A 19,203-nucleotide genomic window follows, 5' to 3' on the forward strand; every position below is an offset into this window, starting at 1 on the left:
CTCAGGTCATCCTCTTCTTTAAGTTTTGTCTAAAGGTAGAGTCAGTCATGCCTAGAATATCAGGCAAGTCTACTAAAGAACCAGAGAGGCAAACGGACACTCTGGGTCAGAGTCCCAGACATCCTGCAGAAATGAGCTGCATGTCATTCTAGGGGCTGCCCCTGCAACAACGCCACCCATTGCTTCCCTCCTCCCGCACTCCTCATGGGTTACTGTGGCAGTTATCCCCCCATTTGTGTGATGAAGTAATAAAGAATGCATGAATAAGAAACAACACTGACTTTATTGCGTCTGCAATCAGAGATAAAACGGGGGGGAAGGGGGGAGGCAGCTTCCAGTTGCTATGATATTCCAGGCAGGACTGAATCTCCATTAGACATTAAAGCAGGGGGGAGGGGAGCACAGCCTCCAGCTGCTATGATATTCCAGGCAGGACTGAATCTCCAGGAGACAAAGCTTAAAGAAAGGAATAACCGGGAGTCATTCCCATTTTTGCCCTTTCGCCCCCAGCCAACCTCACCGAGGCCAGCCAGCCAGGAGCACTCACGGGATGACGATGATGGATACCAGTCATATTGTACCGTCTGCCATCAGGAAGGGAAGGGTTATATAAAGGGCTTCGTTGTGTGGACAGGTGCAGGGTTAATGCGATTTAACGCTACTAAATTCGATATAAACTTGTAGTGTAGACCAGGCCTTACTGTCTAAATAAACAAGTCAAAGGGTGGGAGGGGAAAGGCGAGGCAATCAGAAGTGAAGTAACTTGCCTTAGGCCACACTGCAAGCCAGTGGCAGAGCCTAAAATAGAACCAAGATCTCTTGGATCTAAGTCCAGTGCCCTATCCCTTGGACCACGCTGCCTATTCAAATTATAGTAATTTCAGATCCAACAGATAAGAAACATGTTCCCCAAATCTGGAATACCCATCTAGTTGCTGGTCTTACTGAAACAAGAATATATGTTGTTTAAAGCATTCAGGCTTTAAGCAAGCAAGAAAAAAATGGCAATGTCTATTTTTCACAAGTCTCATGCTGAGCTCTTTCAGTCTCACTACAGTAACACAGTGAGACAGGTAAGATTAGCAAATAATACTATGCTCCAAGACATTAGTCCAGCAGTATCTATCTCACATAGGGCTTCTGTGGTGGAGAACATTATAGTATCCGAGTGCTCACAAACATTAATGAATATATTTTCACAGCAACCCCATGAGATGAGGTGGCATTATTTCTATTTTACAGATGGGAAACTAAGGCACTGAGACATTAATGTCAAAAGTATACACTAAATACATTTCTACCACGATATAACGCTGTCCACGGTAGCCAAAAAATCTTACTACGTTATAGGTGAAACTGCGTTATATCAAACGTGCTTTGATCCACCGGCGTGTGCAGTTCTGTCCCCCTAGAGCACTGCTTTACAGCATTATATCTGAATTTGTGTTATATCGGGTTGCGTTATATCGGGGTAGAGGTGTATTGGGTGATCAATTTGAAAATCTAAGGGTCTTTTGAGGGCATTTAACATTGTATGGTTCTTTTTTGTTCGGAACATAGTCTCAAAGACTTCAGTTGCAGTCAGCACTTCTGCAAATCTGATCTCCAGGGTGTCAAATTGGGCATCCAGAAAATGAGGTATATACAGTTAGTGACCTCCTGTGAAAAGTTTGGTTCAAGTCACTTGCACAGAATTGCATAGGAACTCTGTGACAGAGACAAGGATAGAATCCATTTCTACAGACCACCATTCAACTGTCATAATCACAAGACTGTCCTTTATCTTCCTGCATTACACCTTCCAACTTCTGGAACAAATGAGCTTCATTCACTAAACAAACCTGATTCATTCTCCAACCACCATCCATCTCTTCACAGGCTGTATATGTACAAAAGTTGATGGCAAGCGATAAGTTTTAAAAGACAGATGCCTAAATAGAGCATGCAAAATATGCACACATATGTAAAAGAAAATAATTATGAATGCAAAATACACAACTGTACATGCATGTAGGTATTCGCATAAAGATGTTTGTAAGAGCAATTAATTCTTCTGTGTGTGTATGAACAGTTTTTGAAATTGTTTGAATTTTTTTTAATTTGGTCCTGAAAATGTGTCTTTGGCTTATATTAGTGCAGGGAAATCTGAATAACCCTAAGAGCATAAAAACTCCATTTCTCGCCTATTTGGAAATTCCACATGCAATTTCTCCAAATTTTCACCAACAAAAAAATCGCCTGTGGGCTGAGAATAAGCCTGAGAAATTTTATCCCAATAGGGCATTTTTTCTGGAAAGTGGTAAGTATCTAAAAAAATGAGGGCTTTGAATGAATGTGCTTCCTGAACCATGACTGTAGGCTCAAATGTATATTGAAATTCTATCAACCATTTAGTCTAGTTAGAAGGTAACAGACACACCGTAATGAAAAGGACATGTATGCCAAAGTGTGTGGTGTGGACTTTTGGTTCTGTGTATAGTTGGTTGGGGTTTTTTGTTTGGTTTGATGTTTCTTTTGGTAGCCTGTAAAACAAATGTATTGAGGTGATAAGTGCCTGAAAGTATGAACAGCACAGAAAAATGTGAACTCATCTCACTTTAAACAGAAGTGTAGAGGACAATAGTAGACAGAAATTCTGGCTGCCGCAAGCATCCTTTTTCAAGTCTCATTTGTTAAATAATGTAACACTCTAATGGGACGTTTCTCTATCATTCTTGTTCACCAGCCTATTAAATCTAAAATAGAATACCTGCATTTTATAACTATTTATCTCTTTCTGGTTCTTTTTAAATTGTAACTTGTAACACAGGGACTGCCATGCAATTTTAAAGAAAACAAGCTGCTAGAGATGCTCAGAAATTATGGTTCTGATACTGGTTCTGACACTGGGGAGTTGGACCTACTTCATTTACTGGGACAGCCATTCTGTGACACACATTAAAATTCAGTGGACGTTGGGAGACTAATTCTGTTAGGTTTTTTGAAAATTATGGCCTATATATGCAAGTTGTGCAATTACCTTGACCATAGAGATGGAAGCTCTTCTTGTAAATCAATATTAAAGTCTTCAAACACTTTCTGTGCTTTTTGAAACTCTTCTTCTGCCTATAACAAAGCAAGACATGTTGGCTTTTATTCTCCAAACACAGTGAAACTGCATGAATCTGTTTTTCTATTAACAAAAGAAGAGAGTGTAATTCAAACTACTGTTGTTTATGATAGCTGTATAAAATTCACTTGTTTCATTTTGCAAAGGCTACTGCAAACATTTTTGTATTGTTTGGCTTGCACAGGTTTGAATCTCAGGCATTTCTGGTTCCAAAGAATACAACCAAAACCGAAAGAAAAAGTCACCTCTTTTTGTGTCAAAATATGCAAAATCACAAGTTCCAGGAGGTTTCAGTGGAAACAATAAATTGGCCCAGCTTTACTGTAGAGGTTCAGAGCTTCTCTAAACCTTTGGGTGAACCTTTGCTGAGTCTTGCATTTGTAGCGAAACTGAAAACCAGCAATTTTCCAAAGAACTCACATTGTAACATTATTTTCTCAGTTTTACTATTTATACTCTTTCTTATTTATTTACAGAATGATAGACAATATTCTGAAGAATGTAATAATCCAGGGCAAGATCCTGCAACCCTCATTCACATTAGCAGATGCTGTTAAATCAGTGGGACTACACATATGATTATGGGCTGTAGGATGAAGCCATTCATGGTGGTCTCATCTCATAAAGGGTGCAACTGATCCCTGTACAAAGGGCAAGCACAAGGCCTATGCACCCCTTAAATCCCACTGCAACTCAAAATAGGACTTAAATGGGACTCACTCCTGCAAGATGTTGAGCACTCTGGCCCTGATCTAGCAAAGTGCATAACGTGTTTAAACATCAGCATGCGAGCAGTTCCATTTTCTGAAATGGAAGAGAACAGACTTTATGCTATCCACTGTGCAGAAATAAATGTCACCCGAATTCAGGACCTCTGCTGCCAGTAACATTATTATTTAAAGACATACCCTACCTTTGTAATTCTGCTTTCATCTCTTCTTTTTGAGCTCTGCAAGGCTTCCAAGTGATGTCTTGCACTGTCATAGTCCACCAGCTTTCTGCTTCGCTTTGCAATGCGAGTCTGCAAAAAAAATTCAGCACTGTTTTGCCACACATCCAAGCAACCTGAGAGGGAACTTTAATTTAATTAGCTTTAATTTGTCTGATTATTTACTCTCTCAATTGCAATCTAAACTTTATTTATCATAGTATTGCACAGTGAAAGCACATTTGGTGAAAGAGATAATTTAGGTAATTTATTATTTTAATAAGGAACCTATTTATTGAGAAATAAGGGTGTGACAAGAGATGTGTGCATGGAGAGTTTGCAGGACAGGAATCTCACATATCAATTTCATAATATATGAACAGCACTGTGAATGGACTCATTAAGCTATACTATAATGGCATCACAAACTAAGTTCCCTTTCATATTATACAGTGAATTTAATGATTAATATATATTAACTTTTTTCAGAGTTAGGAAAAATGCTGAAAACACACTTCTCAGTATGACTTATTTGAATACATAACAAATACATTTAATTTTGACATCACATAATGGGAATGCTAATTAAGTCACTGTAGGTATCATAGGACCTGTCATAATACTAAAAAAGGTGCCTTGGAAAATTGCTGACACTACAGTAATTCATATTGTATATAGACTCATAGACTTTAGGGTCAGAAGGAACCAATATGATCATCTAGTCTGACCTCCTGCACAAAGCAGGCCACAGAATCCTACCCATCCACTTCTATAACAAACCCCTAACCCATATCTGAGTTATTGAAGTCTTCAAATTGTGGTTTGAAGACCTCAAGCTGCAGAGAATCCACCAGCAAGTGACCCATGCCCCACGCTGCAGAGGAAGGTGAAAAACTCCAGGGCCTCTGCCATTCTGCCCTGGAGGATAATTCCTTCCCGACCCCAAATATGGCGATCAGTTAAATCCTGAGCATGTGGGCAAGACTCACCAGCCAGTACCCAGGAAAGAATTCTCTGCAGTAACTCAGATCCCATCCCATCTAACATCCCATCACAGACCACTCGGCATACTTACCTGCTGATAATCAAAGATCAATTGCCAAAATTAAGCTATCCCATCATACCATCCCTTCCATAAATTTATCAAGCTTAGTCTTAAAGCCAGATATGTCATTTGCCCCCACTACTCCCCTTGGAAGGCTGTTCCAGAACTTCACTCCTCTAATGGTTAGAAACCTTTGTCTAATTTCAAGTCTAAACTTCCTAGTGTCCAGTTTATACCCATTTGTTCTTGTGTCTACATTGGTACTAAGCTTAAATAATTCCTCTCCCTCCCTAATATTAATCCCTCTGATATATTTATAAAGAGCAAGCATATCCCCCCTTAACCTTCTTTTGGTTAGGCTAAACAAGCCAAGCTCTTTGAGTCTCCTTTCATAAGACAGGTTTTCCATTCCTTGGATCATCCTAGCAGCCCGTCTCTGAACCTGTTCCAGTTTGAATTCATCCTTCTTAAACATGGGAGACCAGAACTGCACACAGTATTCCAGATGAGGTCTCACCAGTGCCTTATATAACGGTACTAACACCTCCTTATGTTTGCTGGAAATACCTCGCCTGATGCATCCTAAAACTGCATTAGCTTTTTTAATACCCATATCATATTGGCAGCTCATAGTCATTTCCTTTTATAATACTGTGGACCAGATCCCAGGCTGCAGCTAAAGAGAACAGGTCACAGCTCAGGAACAGGAGTGGGACTTTATCTCACCTTGAGCACCCAAGACTCTAGGTTATCCTGGTGCTAATGTAGTCCCTGGTGTCAATTATAGCAGGGGCTGAATATGCAACCCTTACTCACCGCTGAAGATCATCCCTTCATAAGGAAGCTCTGGCTGTGTCCCCCTTTTCCTGGCTACTTTTCCTATGTCAGCAGCCTGGGGAGTCTGAAGTCACTAAGCTGGCTCTATGCCCAAGATGCCTCAGTACTACTGAAATCTTCTAGTGGCTGGCTAAAATGACTTCAGAGCAGCTTTGCACCAATGGCAAGACATAAAGTTGACCCAGCATATCAGAGGATCTGCCCCTGTGTCTCAAATGAGACTGTAAGTAAACTTGCCAGTTATGGTGGTGATTTTTGCAATATGGCTGCCTGTTTTATAGAAAGTCATTGAGTCCACTCTTTCCTTTCAAATAAGTGCTGAACAGCCCTTAGATGACAATTTTGAGAGTCACTATAAGCATAGGCCTGATTCAAACCAGCAACAGAGACGCAAAAGGACTAAATTAATCACAGGTACGAGTGGCTGCACCTCAGGCAGTCAATCATGGGTGTAAGCTAGAGATCCAGCTCCACAGTATCTGAAGCCATCCAATCTGGCTATGGCTTTTAAAAGAGATGGTGTTAACATAAGCTGGCTACAGCTTTGATGGTATCCATAAAAGTAACACATCAGGATGTTTGATTACAAAGATTGCTCCAAATTCAGTTCAATTCCCAATTTCAATACATTTTGAATAGCATTTCATTGTGAAAACAAAGCTGAACCTAGCATTTCTTGAAATATCAGAACACATGCCTTTAACAAGTACCACCAATAGCTGTAGCCAGTATTGACTGGCTTTAACTGAGTCCTGTTTTAGTGTTTACTTCAGCTGTCAATGCCACAAAATGGTAACATTAAATTTCAGCCAATCACAGTAGAAACGAAACATTTCTGCCCTTCTGAACAAAGCTGAAATCTTTATTTATTTTTTGATGCTTTGGAATAAGTATCCAACGGATGGCATCTGCCTGGCAACTAAATGTGTCAGCATTTGAAAATTTACGGTATCATTCAGTTATAACATTCTCCTTCCTCATCGTCTATTGGGTTAGTGGGCTGTTTTCCTTAAAGTCTCATCTCTTCTTTAGTCGTGTGCTTATTATGCACTCCTCCACTTTAACTGTTGATCATCACAGCCATGCTCCAAGGCTCCAGCCCAACACAGCACTTAAGCATTTGATTAACTTTAAGCATGTTAATAGTCCTATTGTCTTCAAGTGTTCAACTTTGTGATTCAGTGTTTTACATTATTGAAATTTCATATGATTTGGGTGCATGCTACTTTGAAATTCTTACAGGGAAGACAGAATTAAAAGGGGACTTGGGGAGTGTATGTTTTAATTTGTATAACAACAGTCTCTACTGAGGTGTATTGCAAAGCTTTTGTGATTGATCAAGCCACAGAAACCATTTATTGCTTCAAATTCAACAAAGAAAACAAGTGACTCAAACATCCAGAGGTGCATCTAACAAGAAAAGAATAATGACAGAATTCTTCTGATTCTAATAATTCTGCTGTAACACTTTGGGCTCAAGGCCTTGCTTCAGCACTGATGAAGTCAGTGGCAGTTATGCCATTGACTTCAGTGGGAGCAGAAAATCCCTACATAAAAGTCTGAAATACAAAGGCTAATTTAAGAACATTAAATGGTGCTACTGCATAATACTTAATTTTGTTCACTCAAGAAAATAGCATAGACTATGAATGGAATTTGCTTACAGAATTAGATGTGTTACATTCCATATGAGAGCTGGCTTCCTGTATATTCTTTATTTCATTTATCTCATGATTATGACTCAATAGTAATTGGTAACCTTTTAATTCTTCCCTCTATAAAAATGTATTACTGTACTTTGATATCAGGAAACTGTCCCAGGTATGTGTCCAGGGTCAACAATGATCCATCCACCAGCTTTTGATGAAAGTCTTCCCAGAGCACATCACATTTCTGTAAAGAAAGATATGAGATACAGAGAAACACAGCTGACAATCACTCAAAATTTAGGGGAAACACTTATGTAAATGGTAACACTTAATTCTCCTGGAATCTTATAAAGTTCTTCCTGCAAAAATCAGAATTTAGTTGTGAAATGGATAAAAAAAATTCAATGTGAGTTTTAATTTACAATAGAATAAATTTAACTCCAGTAATCAGTTTAAAATGTTGCAATCTTCAAAGTAATAGCAGTCTTGGAAAGTCATGAATCCAAGCTTTGCAGGGTTACTACTGGTTTTGATTTTTCAGTAAAATGTATGGACAACGGAGAAATTGGGTTTATTTTATTTTACAGTATTTTATTTTAACAGTTGTTTTTTGGTTGAGTATTCTTCCAGACCAGGGGAAGTCATATATTCCCCATATTTGTTTCTCTCTGCCTATCATTAATAGAGCATTTTGAAGGCAAATGCCTGGCACAAGTAGTTCTCCATCACAGAACTCAAAGGATCTGTAAGTCAGAAAATTTGGATTCAGGCTAGAAACCACTGCTACTCCAACGGACAAAAAGTCCCATTCTTCACATCAACTTCACATCACATCCATTCTTTGCATCAGCTGGGGGCTAGCTCACACCCATGTAAAGTCATGGGGGAACTGCCAGAATATGCTCCTTGGAATTCTCCTGTCATTGAGCATGTTAATGCAGCTGGACTGATCAGGATTACTATGGAGAATGAGTGACATCTCATGCCAGATGCAAAGTTCTGCTGCTGCTGCTACAGATTAGTGCTTTTAAAATCTCCTGGAACTTTGTTTCTCAATCTTGGGATTTGAACACGTGTCAGGGAGGTCACAATCACCCTGCTCTTCTCATGTTTCTAAATGGGAGGGGGATCCCACCTAGATCTCACCTAGATAAGAAGGAAGTTTTGTGGTAATCCTGGTATGGGAAGAGTGAGAACCACTGCCCTACAGGATCCATGGGCAAGCAGCAGTCCTGAATGCTATTTTCTAGTGACACTGTTTACTCATTCTGTGCCACAAGACAGATATATTGTAAATGCAGTATGACACAAGATGCCAGAATTTATTTTATCTATTTCCTACCTTAATTGCAGACTCATATGAATAATACTCCATTAATAATCCATTAATCACACTTAAAAATCCATATTTATTAACACAATATTTAATTACAGTTGTGTAAAAAGCAGCAAAGCATTAGATCATAGCAAGCAATAGCAATTATGGTACACTGGCATTTGAAAATAGTTTGCTGCAACACATTTTAGATAAATTAAAATCTTGGAGGTTTTCAAAAAGTTAATGGGACTGAAAAGCACTTGCTGAATAAATGATTAGTGCTTCAAATCACCTTCTCTCCTCACATAAAGATCAAGGTCATTTAGATGGAACAATTTAGGAATAATTGCCTGTGGACTTGACAAGGTAAGTGTATTCTCCTAAACTGTATTTTCAGCAATGCATAAATCCATAACATCACCTCCAAACTTCAGATTAAATTGGAAGAGACTCAGCTGTAGAAACTACAGTGTGTCATGTGTTACCCTGTTTGAGACCATACTCACACAGGTGGGGAGATAGAAGATTTATCCTGTATGTAACAGAGACCAAAACTTGGCTGTGTTCTCAGGTAAACTACTGGGACTCCAGGGTAACTCCTCTTAAATCAGTGAGAATACTTTGGATCTACACCAGTGTGTGGTGGATCTGCTAAGCAGGGGACTACAACTCGCATCACCCTCTCTCAACTGCACTTCCCTACCTATTTCCATTATTGGAGCTCAGGGGAAAACATATCAGAGGGGTAGCCATGTTAGTCTGGATCTGTAAAAGCAACATCTGATGAAGTGGGTATTCACCCACAAAAGCTCGTGCTCCAATACGTCTGTTAGTCTATAAGGTGCCACAGGACTCTTTGCTGCTATTATAGGGGAAGATCATCAGGGTTGTTCATTTCTACCCACCAAGTAGGCCTCGTACCTCTGGCTCCTGCCCTTTACATCCTGCCAGCCAAATTTGCCATTTGGAATCCCATTGCTGACACCAGTGTAAATTACGAGGGTTTCTTAGGACTGGCCTACACCAAGTCCATAAGGTTCCAGTGGCATGCCAGGTGCACCAAGATGCAGAGGCAAGCACTGCGGTCTTGTAGGTGTTAGCCCACGTGGGATTCAATAACCACTCAGACCCATGGCTAAGTGAACGGGTATTTTACAGGGCTGAGGGGCAAGGAAATGGTTGCAAATACCCTAGTTGTAGAGGCTTAAACAGTCACAGTTCAAAGTGAGCAATAATGGTTCTTATTCAGGTCCCTGGGGCAGTCTAACTGAGAGACTGGGCTCTCCATTCCTAGTGTCTGAGGTGCCATCTTCAGTTCAGTTTCCATTCAAGCAAACAGGAGCTTGCAGACTAGTCTCAGTCAGTGTCCCTCACTGAGACCCTTCTTGTCATGGAGTCTCTGGGCGATGCTCTAGAACTGCTCCCCACAAAGCCAGTCAGGACTTTGGAGAGCCTCCCCTCCCTTGGAGCAGACTTTTTCAGGGCAAGAAGCTCACATGCCTTTACCTCCTGGGTCTCCCCTTGGAGCATTTAGCATCTTCTGCCCCTCCGTGTGCTTCCCACAGTGAGCCCGTCCCAGTGGGGTCCTGGGGAAGCCGCAGGGTCCTGCACCCCCACTTTGCAGTCAGATGTGACTCTCAGCCAGCCAGTAAAACAGAGGTTTATTAGATCACAGGAACATGGTCTAAAACAGAGCTTGTAGGTACAGAGAACCAGACCCCTTGGCCGGGTCCATTCTGGGGGGCAGTGAGCCAGACCCCCACGTCTGCACTTCATTCCTCATCCCCAGCCAGCTCCAGACTGAAAACTCCTCCAGCCAGTCCTCCTCTGCTCAGTTCCTTTCCTGGGCCAGGAGGTCACCTGACCTCTTTGTCTCCAACACCTTCATTTGGCACCTTTGCAGAGAAGAGGCCTAGGCCATCAGCAGCTAGGAGATAGAGTGCCAGGCATTTAGGTGCACTGGCCCTTTGCTCTGTAGCAATCACACACCCTTATTCTACCACCTAGATACTTAAGAACTGCATAGGAGACACTGAGGCACCAACACAGTATTCAGAGAAAACATTAAGAACATTCCCAGTTTGCCACACTTCTGCACTGGCTTCCTGCCCAGCTGCTGCTGTTCTCCTATGCATACCACACTAACCTGCACCTGGCTGCAATATTAGCAGCCACAACCTGTTCCACATGCATTTCTGTATACAGTTCTTGAGGAATCTGCTCTGAATTCAGCTTCTCTGCAGCTCCCTTCTTGCCATGTGGCTACTGCCTCCCAGCAGAGCCCAGACAGCTTTTAGTTCAGGATCTTTCCCTTACCTGGCCAGGGGAAATGGAAATGCAGTGGGATGGGGGACTGATGTGAGTTGTAGTCTCCTGCTTAGCAGATCCATCACACTGGTGAATCCAGAGTAACTCTTCTGGAATCAATGGTAATACTTTGGATTTATAATAGCGTTTATGAGATAAGATTCTGTCCCCAAGTCCAAAATTAGCAATGATGTAAATGGTAATATAAGCTATATGTCAGATGTAAGTTGTTCAGACAATAAATTTAAGTGGGTATAAGCGGTGAATTAGTATAACTTACACTGATTTGGCATTGTATGTGTTTACAGAAATGTAACATATTCCATTGGCAGGGAGCAAGGTGGGAGAATAGCAGGAAAAGCAATTAAGAAGAGAGTTTGTATTTGTTTTTCCTGCTACAACTCCAGGGGTGGCTCTAGGGATTTTGCTACCCCAAGCACGGCAGGCAGGCTGCCTCCGGTGGTTTGCCTGCAGAGGGTCCGCTGGTCCCATGGCGTCGGCAGGAGGTCCACCGAAGCTGCAGGACCAGCGGACCCTGCACAGGCATGTCTGCGGGAGGTCCACCAAGCCGTGGAAGGCAGCCTGCCTGCCGCACTCGCGGCGCCAGCAGAGCGCCCCCCACAGCTTGCTGCCCCAAGCACGTGATTGGCGTGCTGGGGCCTGGAGCCGCCCTTGTACAGCTCCCACACTTAATACCAGATCAGTACAAATTAATTTATAGTATAATTTACATCAGTTTTCTGACCAACTTACACCCTCTTGTCATCAGTAAATTTGCCCATAGACTTCCATGGGATTTAAACTTGCTTACACTTGCTTCCTAATTTGGCCTCTAATATTTATTACACCCTAACAAAAGAAATTCAGTAAAACCACCATCACCACAAAGCCTGGTCCAAAGGTAAAAGGGTCATATTCTCCTCTCACATTGTTGTAAATCTGGAGTAACTCTTCAGTGGAGTTATTCCAGACTTGCACCACTGTAAACAAGAACAGATTCTGGCTAGAGAAAAGTCAGTACGCAATCAGGTATTATCTCTCTTATAATTAGTCCGACCATATCTGAAATACTACGGGATGATCATGAACATTCAAAATCTTATAAACATGCATATAAGATGCCTCGCAGTAGCTGGTCAAATAACTGTTATTGAGCCTCAGTCTGCTCTCACTTCCAGTACACTGAGGTAAATCTGGAGTAATTCCAGATTAATGAAGTTAACAGAATTACCTGGGTTTTAAATGAGCGTTAGACAGACAAGAATAAAGCCATTATTTTTTGAATGTCAACCAAGTTTTAAAAATAAAAATAATTATTTTGCTGCATTAAGATGTAAATATGGTTCATGGAGTGTTTTCTGATTACTATGAGATGCTCTCTAGGAGCCCTACAATTACATTCTGCACAAATACATTAGAACAGTAAATGAGGAACTCAGTGACTTAAAGTTAGTATTTCCATTCTTTGGTTCAGACAAATCTATTCTCAACCATGTTTCTTCACATTCACACCTCTTACCTCTCCAACCATTTTCACATCTTCCCGGCCATACCATTCGGGCTCATATACTTCATGAAGAGACTCTGTAAGCTTCTTAGAGGCCTCTTGCATGCCTAGGATTTTGCAGAAAAACAATATATTATTCTACGCAACACAGGGAATAGTGGGTCAAATTTTTATTTATTTCCACCTTTCTCCCCTTCTCTATAAATAGGACCCTACACAATTCATGGTCCATTTTGATCAATTTCATGGCCAGAGGGTTTTTTAATTCATCTATTTCAGATTTTCAGATGTTAACATCTAAAATTTCATGATGTTGTAACCGTGAGGGTCCCAACCCAAAAGGTAACCAGAGGTCAGACTGATCTCCCCCCACCTGAGAGTGGCCAGTCATGGGAAGGACAAGTCCTATCCCTCCTAGCCTGGCCAGGACTCACAGCTAGGAGCCCTCAGCTGGGGCTCTCCCAGAAGCAAGAGAGAGACAGGACCCACCTCCGCAAGCCTCCTCTGACTGCAGAACCTCTGGTGCTGCTGCCCAGCCCCAGAGCTTCCTGCAGCATGTGGAGGCACCAGAAGGTGATCTTCCTGCTGAGAGTGGCTGGGACTCGCAGCTAGGAGCCCTCAGCTGGGGTGTTCCCAGCAGCACAGGGGAGATCAGATTTCATGGGGAATGGCTTATTTCATGGTCTGTGACTTGTTTTTCATGGCCATGAAACTGGTAGGGCCCTATATATAATGCTTGTTGGTGTGGTAAGAATGTAGCTTTCAACAAAAAATAAACGTTCATGTTCAGGGCATAAACCAGCCACTAACTACCTGGAATTAACAAGAAATGTCCTTTATAGTCTTTTATGAGTGTGACAGAATAGGGTATCTTTGTATAAAATTATGAACTCCATTTTGTATTACATGCTGAACATGTGTCTAAACTGTTCCAAGGCAGCGTATTGAATTACATTCAGATAGAAGCTTTGCCCATTCAGATAGTGGCTCTGCCCAGGAAAATCACTTGAAAACTTGCTGAAGGACTGTCACTGAGAAGCCAACAAAATGGCAATCTGTAGCTATCAGCTTCGAATGCGCTCAGCCCCTGGCTCACCCTCATGGAACAACATTTTTCTATGCAGATGGTGCTAGCATGAATGGGGGATGGGGCTGAAGCATGCCAGGGGAGCACATGGCAAGCAGGCAGAGACACTGTTCAAGAGAGCATGCTGCTCTGTGCAAGAGGCCAGCCACTGTAACACCTAAGCAGGATGTGCAGGAGAGACTCTACCCAGCCTGAAACACCGACTCGCATCAGGGGTGAGATCAGACTGGGGAAGGTGACATTCCAAGACCTTTTGTCATTTTAAAAATCTGTAAGTCTTGAGTGCTTTGAAGAGTAAAGTGACTTTAGTTAAGAAATTCCTTTGCTAAACCTGTGTTCCTTGCTTTCTTGCCACATTGTCCCATGCTGCATTAAACAAGTAGCTCAGAGAGACCACAGCCTCAGCAGAGCTCTGTGGGAGCTTGTGTACATGACTGGTAGTTGGGAGCTTGGGCACAGGTTTCAGGGTTTAGGGTAGCTGCATTGCAGTCCCATGTCCCCAGGAAGGGATCAGACAAAGGGTCTGAGCCTGGAAATGTGTGTAACAAACCCAAAGCTAGAAGCAGTGACTATAATTCTGTCCAGACCCAGTTGGCTTGAAAGCACATGGGACTCAGTGAAGGAGTCCACTTGCAACAGACTGGTGGTCATACAGAGGAGTACTGTGCCAGGCTGTAACAATGAGATTCTAATACCCTCCTTTGACCATTGGCCACTACTGGTGAGAAGATAGTAGACTAGCTAGACCATTTTAATCACTCTGTAATATACAAAATGTCTGATTTCTTCTCACTTACATTGATGTAAGTAAGAAGCAACCTTCACTGAAGCGAGCAAAAGTAACATCAGTCTAAACCTGTGAGAGGAGAATCAAACCCAGATCAACTGGTCTGACTGAAGTAGATGGGAGTGTTGCTGTTGATTTTAATGGTGGATGAAATCCTGGCTCTATCTGCAGAAGTGAACTGACCCTTCTTGAGATGCCCTTAAGGGTCAGGCCAACATTATAATTACACACAAACTTTATTTAAACTTTTACATAAAACCTGCTGAAATGAGCTGAATTCCAATGACAACAAAAGGGAATGCTTGAAAAAAATTCAGCTTTTTAATTACAAAAAAATTGCCAGCCAGAATCTTTGTTTGCTACAGAACATCTGCTCTGCCTTGGAAATAGCTCTAGTGTAAGCTTTAGAATTAACCCTTAATTGACTGGATATCAGAATAGCAGTGAAATTTCGATATTCCCTGGAAAGAAATACAGACGTTACCCCCTAAATCTGGAATAGCCTGAAACTCCTGTTAGAATACTCCAAGGAAGGTATTTTGTGATCTGCTCAGTGACCCTCCCACTCATTGCTCACCGTTTAAAAAACACATGGGACACTAAAAGTAAAATGACAAAGTACTTTTCTGTTTACAAAAATGATTTTCTATGGGAGCTTTTGCATTCAATCTTGCACCATTAAATCCATGGGTGTCTTGCCGCTATATGAGCAGGCTGAGACCAAGGAATGCTGGAGCGCCTCAGGGCTCTGAATGCTAACAGAGGTTTGTGTGGAAGAGGGTAGGAGAGCAAGAAAGGGGAGAGAACAGGGCCAAGCCTCATCCCACCCCCGTGGCAGGCTGGTGGAGCTGGCTGAATGCAGAGTGGCACGTTCGCTGCATCCAGAGCAATAGGAGACACTGTGTACAATGCTTCACAATGCTCCGACTGGGCTTGGTGCATCACTCCCAGTGCAGGACTGTTATTTAATGCCACAATCTAGCCCAGAGTGTTCAAACTGATGGTAAGGGCTTAAGGAGGATTTCCCTCCCTCTGCTGGAATTCACTCTTCTCTCTTGATATGGCTACCCGATCCTTGCTAGGAATGATGCATCACTGGACCTTAAAGATATTACTGATTTTTTTAAAACGTGATTTAGAATCTACCAGACAAAATGAAGAGGATTTTCAAATATTTTAGTAGAGCCCTATATCAAATCCTCTTTCTACTGGCATAAATTAATTCAGCCAATAAAAAAAAGAAACAAAACAGCATTGTTGCTTTTAGGAATACTGTGTTCTGACCATTCACTCAATAAAAACGCATATGTCAGGGAGGGTCACACATCCTTACTCACACTTTGATCCACTCTGAAACATCATTCTTCTGCCCTTGTGCCCTTGAGCACACTGCGTACTACGCCCACAAAATATGTTCCTGCAGTACACACACCAACAAAGCCCTGATCTTTATATTTAGCTGCTATTCACATTCAACTGAGCCACAGATATGATACTGTACAAACAAAAATCAGTGCTGGGTATAAGATCATCTCTATTGACAAACACTTTCTTTTAAACATTATATTTTATATAAAAACAATAAAAAGCACATAAAACAATATATGTATAAATAGATGCACAAGAGGAAATAGCAAACAATAACAAATACCAATAACAAAATTCAACATTCATTATTTGTAAAACCTGAAAAAACAAAACAAAATGAAAACAAACCAACCAATCCTGAACATGTAGATATTATGCAGGGCATCAATTATTAAAATGACTAAATAGATAAATAAGTGAGAACATAACCTACGAGTATCGTGGATTAATACACACACAACTGCAAAACTGATCAGACATTCTACTATTTTTTCCAAGCAAGTCATTTTTTTCCATTAATGCAGTAGCAGAAAGGACAAATATTATTTAAATGTTGCAGATCCTAGTTATACTTCTGTTTAAAAAAAATGTAAAGGACTCTTTATCATGCTTGGCCTGTATCAAAAATACACCAGAAAAGTGCAAATATAATATTTTATCAATGTCCAATAATCTGTTCTTTCCCCTTATTGCTGTAGACCCCATAGACCAAATTCAGATGTAGCCTAAGATAATGGGAATTATACCTAGTTGCACCACAGTGCTAAATTTGGCCTTGTGACTGTGATTCTTGCCTCCTGACTATAGTTTTTATGCTATATTCATTGCTATATTCTTCGTGTGGGTCTATATATGTACAATGATCTACAGCCAGGCTTTCAGCATATGGCTTCCCATTTGAATATGTGCACACAACTGGCTTAGCATGAACTCACAATCTCTAGGGATTATTGATTTGTATTCACAATCAATATTTGTCATATACTGATAACTCTTATGTGTTATTCAATACTGAAATTAAGAGGATTAGTGACATTCCTAGGCTGTGAGCTGTCTCTCTCGCTCTCTCTCTTAACTGCTGTCACTGAGAAAGATAAATTACTTTTAAAAAGCTATTTAAGTTCTGAGGAATGGTAAAATAATTTGTACCAATGATGAGCGGTTCACAATTCATATTTAATATCAATTGTTTGAATTGGTATTGCTTGTTCTTGGTAATTGGATCACTTACTATTTAATCACTAGAAATGATTAAATAATTGAGTTACTTAGTAAAATAACCCAGCTATTGAGGGTTATATATCTTTCCTCTGAGAGCCTCGCATGGTTGAAATCTATTCCCTCTTTCCATGTAGAAGAGCCACCTTCCCTGGGTCTTGCAAGGGCTCTTAGGAAGATTAGGGATCCACACATGCAGAAGGACAAGCCTGAAGGCAGCAGGGCAGGCATGGGAGGGAACAAGTCTGCCCCTACCTACTCTAGAAGTAATTTGCTTTAAACATTATAAAGCATGAAGAAACGGAGACCTTCCAAGATGTGATGCTCCCATGGATGGGTGTTTCCAGAGGCAGCAGGGTATCATAATGGCACAGCATCCATGAAACCAGGCTGCCAGGGAGCCCAAAGCCAGCAGACAGCCATGGACAGGGTTCAGAGGAAAACGGTTGCTATGTGTTGGGCCCTGAACTCCAGTTGCTCCCTTGTGATCTACACATTCTGGGGCTGACCTCCTTGTGTTCCAAATGGAGAGCCCTGCTCAATCTATGAGAAATTTCTGTACCTGTAGCTTGAGCTGAGCAATCTGTCCTGGCTCCTAGTGTTTTATTACTCGAGTGGGGAGGGGTCTTTTCCAAGTGAGGTTCTCAGAGGAATTAACAGGGTTCTTTAGTAAATCTTATCCAAAAGACAAATTCTAAGAAATGCAATGACTAACCTGAAGTAATGTATGCTGATGTATGATAGGAGCTCATCTGTCAGCCACAGAATGTGAGAGCTTTCCTACAGCTCTTCTGAAGACCAGCTGTGATTTCCATGTCATATCAAATGATCAAAGAAAGACAGGGCTTGACCCCATCACTTTGCATCCACAAATAACTGCAGGTAAACGTCTACAGGCCTTTGTGTACCTTGCAAATAACTTAGGGGTGCAAAAGGGAGGTTGATTTAGGATTTATTTAAAATTCAGGACCATTAAATGCAACATTGATTAGAGCCAACTACAACATCTCTCTGGCTTTTGAAGAGCTCAGAGATAAAAATCCCAGAGAGCCCTGAAGGCATGTGATACTAGAGAGGTTTGAGGGAAGGAAGGAACCCAGCCATCAGATGAAAAAAGACGGTTACTCACCTTTGTAACTGTTGTTCTTCGAGATGTGTTGCTCATATCCATTCCAGTTAGGTGTACGCGCCGCGCGTGCACATTCGTCGGAAAACTTTTACCCTAGCAACTCAGTGGGCCGGCAGGTCGCCCCCTAGAGTGGCGCCACCATGGCGCTCCATATATACTCCTGCCGGCCCACCCGCTCCTCAGTTCCTTCTTGCCGGCTACTCCGACAGTGGGGAAGGAGGGCGGGTGTGGAATGGATATGAGCAACACATCTCGAAGAACAACAGTTACAAAGGTGAGTAACCGTCTTTTCTTCTTCGAGTGATTGCTCATATCCATTCCAGTTAGGTGAATCCCAAGCCTTACAAAGGCGGTGGGGTTGGAGTGAAATGTGGCAGAATAAAACTGCTGAGCCAGAGGCTACAGCCTCTCTTGACTGCTGAACCAGGGCATACTGCGAAGCAAAGGTATGGACCGAGGACCAATGGAGCTTCGCGACAGATCTCGTGGGTAGAAACACGAGCCAGCAAGGCGGCAGATGAAGCCTGAGCCCTGGTAGAATGCACGTTGATGTGGCTTGGGGAAATATGAGCCAAATCATAACAAGTGGGGATGTCCGGCCATCACCCCAGATGAGATCCTCTGAGAGGAGAACAAGCAAGCCCTCCCTTTGGCCCGCTACCGGGATAGAGCTGGGGCACCTTAGGAAATGGTTCTGTCAGCACAATATAATGCGAGCACTCCACAGATGTCCAAGGAGTGCAACGGTTGTGCCCATTGCGTTGAACTGTGGGTAACATGAAAAGCCAAAACCACCTTAGGGAGGAAAGCCGGGTGCGGTCATAACTGCACCTTGTCATTGTGAAACCTAGTGTACGGCGGAACCCCCGTAAGAGCTCTGATCTCAGAGACCCGTCTGGCCAAGACTAGGTTGA

At 41.9% G+C, this 19,203-nt stretch overlaps 1 protein-coding gene across 2 annotated transcripts in view; it reads right to left on the reverse strand.

Moving 5' to 3' along the window:
* The window catches only part of AMPH (amphiphysin), a 212,222-nt gene that overhangs the window by 80,514 nt on the left and 112,505 nt on the right, over window positions 1-19,203 (reverse strand). For both annotated transcript variants that reach the window (XM_030551375.1, XM_030551374.1), the window contains exons 4-7: window positions 12,713-12,807; window positions 7,717-7,812; window positions 4,023-4,130; window positions 3,020-3,105 (exon numbers count right to left, since the gene is read on the reverse strand). In XM_030551375.1, coding sequence (XP_030407235.1) covers window positions 3,020-3,105; window positions 4,023-4,130; window positions 7,717-7,812; window positions 12,713-12,807 — 385 coding nt within the window. The remainder of the gene's footprint in view (window positions 1-3,019; window positions 3,106-4,022; window positions 4,131-7,716; window positions 7,813-12,712; window positions 12,808-19,203) is intronic.

This window comes from Gopherus evgoodei, chromosome 2 (genome assembly GCF_007399415.2).
Source record: "Gopherus evgoodei ecotype Sinaloan lineage chromosome 2, rGopEvg1_v1.p, whole genome shotgun sequence".
Classification (NCBI taxonomy): Eukaryota; Metazoa; Chordata; order Testudines; family Testudinidae; genus Gopherus; species Gopherus evgoodei.